This window comes from Leptonotus elevatus, chromosome 11 (genome assembly GCF_054856555.1).
Source record: "Leptonotus elevatus isolate MCC_2025b chromosome 11, RoL_Lele_1.0, whole genome shotgun sequence".
NCBI classification, from domain to species: Eukaryota; Metazoa; Chordata; class Actinopteri; order Syngnathiformes; family Syngnathidae; genus Leptonotus; species Leptonotus elevatus.
Genome location: NC_141249.1, coordinates 14,098,853 through 14,105,018, shown reverse-complemented (window position 1 = coordinate 14,105,018; position 6,166 = coordinate 14,098,853). Strand labels below are relative to the sequence as shown.

General features: G+C 36.5%; 1 protein-coding gene across 1 annotated transcript in view; it reads right to left on the bottom strand.

Moving 5' to 3' along the window:
• Positions 1 to 3,634: 3,634 nt before the first annotated feature.
• The window catches only part of yjefn3 (YjeF N-terminal domain containing 3), a 29,844-nt gene continuing 27,312 nt past the window's right edge, over positions 3,635 to 6,166 (bottom strand). The window contains exons 5-6 of the mRNA XM_086088606.1: positions 5,606 to 5,756; positions 3,635 to 4,218 (exon numbers count right to left, since the gene is read on the bottom strand). Of these exons, the coding sequence (XP_085944732.1) occupies positions 4,022 to 4,218; positions 5,606 to 5,756 (348 nt within the window). The 3' untranslated portion in view covers positions 3,635 to 4,021. The remainder of the gene's footprint in view (positions 4,219 to 5,605; positions 5,757 to 6,166) is intronic.

Here is a 6,166-nt window from a genome sequence, read left to right as displayed (position 1 = left end):
ACTTTAAATCGCATTTGAAATGAATAAAACACACTTTTTAAATCCATCATGTATGTATCAGAATGCAAAAAAAATAAATCATGCAAGTATTCAAAATACTGGTAGAGTGGCGTGTGATTGTTTGGCTGTGAGCTGTGGCTGACAGCTGCTCCTATATGTGCTTATTGGCATCTGCTCAGTAGTGTTACTGTTAACAAAGACACGGTGAATAGTGAAAATCAATCAGTAATTAATTGAAGAACAGTTTGTTACAATTGCCACAAGATGTACAAATGTCTGATTCCTTAAATCTGGACCCTTCCGCTGCCTTAAAGTTGTCATTCGTAAAGACGTCCTTTGGCCAAACTAAATCTGTGTAAAAAATCATCAAAATGATCCGTTTATATGATTTTGCTATTTATAGTTTATAAGTACTCACATTTTTAAATTCCAAATACAATTATTGTCATTTAGAGCATTGACTTGCAGAAACTGAAAAATGGTGAACATACCAAAAAAAGGTCTAGTGTTTTTTTTTCTTTTCTTAATTTTTTCCAAAGCTGTACATATGTACTCTGAACATTTGTGGTTTAAAAGTCTGGGCTTTTTTAAATACTTCCTCTGATGTTCTATTTGTTTTTAGATTTGATTATGGGCCAGATAAAATGCGTTCACTGGCCAAATATGGCCCACTTGCCATAGGTTTCCTAGCAATGGTTTCAAGAATTTAGACTTATTAGAAAGTTATGTGTTGTTGTGGGTGGTACAGCTGTCGGACATATATATATATATATATTAATTTTTTTTAAAAAGCAGCACTTCTGTCATATTCAAATAGTTTATTTCTTGAATTGTCTTGGAATGGGATCCCTCTTACTGTCTTTGACGTTCTCTGCCTGCGCTCGGCCTCTGCTTCCACTTGCGGTTCATGCGTGTCACGTTTTTAACAGCCACTGATTGCACGGCTCTCTGCTGCCAAAAGAGTGGAAGTGGCGTCATATGTCACAGCACTCCGAGAAAAGAAAAAAAAAAGTCCAGCGAGGGCAAAGTCTCCACATGTGCTTATGAGGCGTAATAGTGGGCTCGTTCGCGGCATTGCAAACTAAGCGCAGCTAATGAGAGGAATGTTGCTTGTTAAAGGCTCGGTTACAGCAAGCATTACATGTGTTTGTCTGTTTTACACAGCCTCTGGGATTTAAATGGGGTTATACAATATCATTATTTTTTATTATTGTTCAACTATTTTAGGTACGTGTCATAAGATGCAGTATGTTGTTTTGAGATTATAAACGACATAATGCCATTGTGCTACCAGTTGCCTTAATGTTATTGTTGTATACCTGAGGTTATACCAGCAGCTCATCTGTAGATCGAAACGTAGCCTGATGGACATGTAAACTTTATTAACTCATTCACTGCCATTGACGGCTATAGACGTCAAAAATTAATTACAACTATTTCTATTAGTTTAACATTTTTTCCCACTTTTGTTAACAAGAGTATGAAGTCCTAGAATTTTTTTATTGTATTAAATGTTAAACTGGTGAAGTCATGCGATTAATTACGGTTAAAAATTGTAATTGCCTGGCGCCCCTAATTTTTAATAATATTTTCTTTCAAAAATAAAAACTATATATATATATAAAAAAATAAAAAAAAATTGTTTTTTTTAAAGAAAAGATTATTAAAAAATTAGGGGCATCAGGCGATTAAAAAGTCAAAATCGTAATTAATCGCATGACTTCACTAGTGACTTCACGATGAATCACAAATTGTATATCTGTTCTAAATGTACAAAAAAAAATTCTAGGTTTTCATACAAAAATGGGAAAAAAATGTTAAACTAATAGAAATAGTTAAAATGATTTTTTTTAAGTCTACAGCTGTAATGTTGACAGTGTTTCTCCACCTACTTACGTTATTGAAACACAAAGCTGTTGTTCACATTGAGCGTGATGACTCCGACATACCAAAGTCCATCTGTGTAAGCAGACCCAAGCAATGATGAAATCTTTGACTATCCAGGACCAGAGTTTTGTAAATAAACCCGCTCATCCGCGTGCCCTCGAGCTATGTGGATCCTAGAGGATTTATTTACATGTGTAGGTTGTTTATGCAACGTGAGGTCATGTTTACAGTCACCAATTACAATCTTAATGTTCCGGCAAAGGGCTATTATGCTAATTTGGCTGAAAAAAAGGCACGGTCATGTAGCCTGAAAGTTGAGGGAAATGTTTGCAAACGTTATCGTCATCAGCATTATCTTCCTTTTCTTGCTAATGTTAGGACTTTTACAGGTCTAAAAGCACAGGAACAAACGATTACCTTGCGTCATCGTTATGTTCTCTTTACCGTATGGAATTTGTGTTTGGTACGAGAAAGCATTATTTGTCCTTAACTCATTCACTGCCATTGACGGCTACAGACGTCAAAAATTCATTTGAACTATTTCTATTAGTTTAACTTTTTACCACTTTTGTTATCAAGAGTATGAAAACCTAGGGAAAAAAACTGTACATTTAGAACAGATATAAAATGTGTGATTAATCATGAGTTAACTATTGAAGTCATGCGATTAATTACAATGAAAAAATGTAATCGCCTGACGTCCCAGTCAGGCGAAAATTAAAATTTGTCATCGTAATTAATCGTATGACTTCACTAGTTAACTCACAATTAATCACAAATTTTATATCTGTTCTGAATGTACAATAAAAAAATACTCTTGTTAACAAAAGTAAAAAAAAAAAGTCAAATGAATTTTTGACGTCTATAGCCGTCAATGGCAGTGAATGAGTTAATCTGGCGTTTCCATCAAGGTTTTTTTTTTATTAGGTTTTTACTTTTACAAATTTTACAAAGAACTCCTGATGCTTCAATTTCTTCAGTAAACTTTCAGCCAAAACTTGTTTGTGTAATCCTGCTTTAAAAAAAAGAAAGAAAAAAAGCACAAATGTCTGAGTGGTGAGAAGCTATTGTTTCCTGATTGCCATGAAGGACGTTTTTCTTGTCAGCTGACAGTTTAATGCCAACGAGAGGGGAGGAAAATGGCGACTGACATTCCATTATACTGACTTCTATATGAACACACACTTAGTTTTAGTGCATTAGGATTCAAATTAGGTTTGTACAATAAACACCAATGACCTCATTCATTAAGGAGCTTCCCTTGGTCATTCTTATTGAAACCAGAAGTTGTAAGCTCCGTAATGACAATCCTTCCTTTGTCTATGACTGGTTATAGGCGGATCTTACCTGTTTATGACCAAGTCGAGTCCAGTTATGGATCAATAAACTAAAGCAAGTAGCCTGACCTCCAGGGTGGATTTACAAGCTCATTTTATTACCCCATTCCGATTTTTGTGCGTCATTTTGTTTGGGTAAGTACGTGTGCATGTGTGCAAGTGTGTGTACTAAACAGGTTAGATCATCATCGTTTATCATTCATTCGTGTGATTGAAGCAATTGTATCATCCTAAAAAAACAAAACAATTGACCAATTCATTTGCCTGTAGTCGATCATGAAATTGAGTCCAGCGTGCATTTTGTTCTTTTTCCACTGCCATGACAAATGAGACTCATGTAGACATTTACAGTAAATGCTGCTGTAGTGGAAATAACATTGATGATCGAAAAGTCAATGACATAAACTTGGAACAGTTTTTAAATGAATTTTTTTATTATTTAGACAACAAGAACTGTTTTCGTAAAAGCAAAAAAAGACAAAAGAAAAATATTGCTTTGATGCAAAAAAAACAAAAACAGTTGCACGCTTCAGTGTCAAACAAGAAAAAGTTCTGTAAAATAAATCTCTTTTGTTAAATAAATCCAACATGTATAATGCTACAGTTCTTATTTGGAGACTGACACAGAAACAACCTCAAGCTTCACCCTAAAAAGACACCAGGTCACAGGTTCTAAATCCTCCTACTGTCACTGAACAGCAAATGCGGCTAAGGGCCGAAAGACACGACGGAGACATTGTTGTTCCTCATCTGTAAGATGCAAAACAAGAGAACGCTGCCAAAATGTTTCCCGTGCGTTACAGTTCGATAAGAGAGTCTGTGCCCGGGTAATCTGGGAGGTTGAGGTCGTATTTTTTCTGGATATCGTAAGGCAGGAAGCGTCCGGCCAAGAAATGCTTTCCCGAGAAACTCATGGCACACTTTTTGGGTGCCGTCAGAGAGATGAGCACTTCCGGGCTTATCCCGTCCTGACCGGCCTCTTCGACATCCCAACCTGAGAAACAAGAGGAAGAAGATAAAGACTAAATGTACGAGTCGAGTTTAAACCTGCATTCGATAAAGTTATGGTCACAAATGAAAATGAATAATCGAACTGTGATGTAGCGAGGGACTACTCAAATTGATTTAAATGTACCAAGGAAGAACAGATTCCTTTTTTTTTTCACGATATATGAACCATCCCAGAATGAAAACGGGAGAGTCCCATCCCATCAAATCTAATCTTAAGGCTCACTTGTGCTTTAGTATGGTAATGCATATATATATATATATATATATATATTATTAGGGGTGTGAATTGCCTAGTACCTGGCGATTCGTATCACGATTCATATGTCACGATTCGATTCGATACCGATTAATCCTGATACGAATCTATAAATTGATTATTGAGATTTCAAATTTAGAAAATAATAATCACTAAACTTGTACATGTACACTGTAAGATTTGTATGAAAATGTATTTATCTGAAAATTCAGGTTGCAGTCTGTTTCATGTTTGAACAGCCCTGAAATATTAAGGCTTAATGTTCCATTTATATAACATTCTTCTATTCTTAATGTGTAAATCCTAACCCTAAGTAAGACATATTGTTGAATATTTTCATCAAAAATTGATCTTTAAAAATCGTTTCAGCTGCATATTAAATCCATACGAGAATTGTGCGCTGTAAAAAAACTGATATATTGCCGAATAGATTTTTTTAACACCCTAATATATATATATATATATAAAGTTAGTGTTCCCCTGACTTTCTTGGATTTGATTTATTTCGCAATAATTGTTTCCAGCAATTTTCACTCCCACCATGTCCACCCCCCCCCCCCCCCCGGTTAAATGGAGAATAAGTGTGTTTTCTCTTTTTTGTGTATGTATTGTATGTATTGTAATATATAATGAGCTGTCAAACCAATGGCTTGTAATATCGTATGATCCATCTGTCATATCGCTTTTGTCATGTTATACAGGTGAGGCAAAGCGACCTCAGCAAAATATTTGCGGCTTGTCAAAAGTTTACATTTTATTGAACTGTTTTTGCAACAAATTGGCACTTTGACTGGAAACGTTAAGCGCAAGTGATTTAAAAAAAAAAGAAAAGAAAAAAAAAGACTAAATCAGCCTGAGCAATAAAATTGATCAATAAAATCAATTCATCACACAGCCCTATCATGCTCACAAATTTTATCACACTTTTAGGAGATCAACTTTGATAGAAGTTTACATCCTGCTTAGCGGCATTATAATTGCAAATAATTTGGTGCAGCCGATGCTCAGCAAGTTGCTTTTATATGATGAGCCGACACTCTGTTGCCTGAAGCAGATGGGCCTCTCTACTCATAAAAACGGAACCCCGTTGTCACGCCGGGAGCTTAACACTCACCCGAGGGCACATCCACACTTGCTATGGGGATCTTGACCTGCTTGAGGGTGACCAGAATCCCGGCGTAGGGCTCCTTAATGTCGACGGCGTCGTCCTCGGGGCCCAGCATGGCATCAATCACTAGGTTGTAGGCGTCGTTTATGAGCTGGACCTGTGAAGACAAAAACCTCCCTCAGGGGGAATGACTCACATTTAAGTTCAACCGGAGGCTAGGGTGGAAGTACTTTCACTAAGATGCGACACGGAAAGAGATTCGGTTGTCGTTCAGGGCTCGAGTAACCAACCAATCGTGGTTCAGCTTCAGAAAACAGGTGAGCCGTGATTGGTCGTTAGCGGCGCAACTGTGATGACATTTTCAGTTGACAGCAAGTGGCAAAATGGCCGCCCCGTGAGAAAACATGGATTTTTAGGTTGACTCCTCTTTAAAGGTTTAGCTTTTTAAATATATATTTTTTAAATTGAAGGAATTTGAAAAAGGCATGTCACCTCCCACAAAAATGTAGCCTCGGAGCAAAACAAAAGTAACCTAAATTGTTAATTACGGCTGCTTTAACAGCGAGC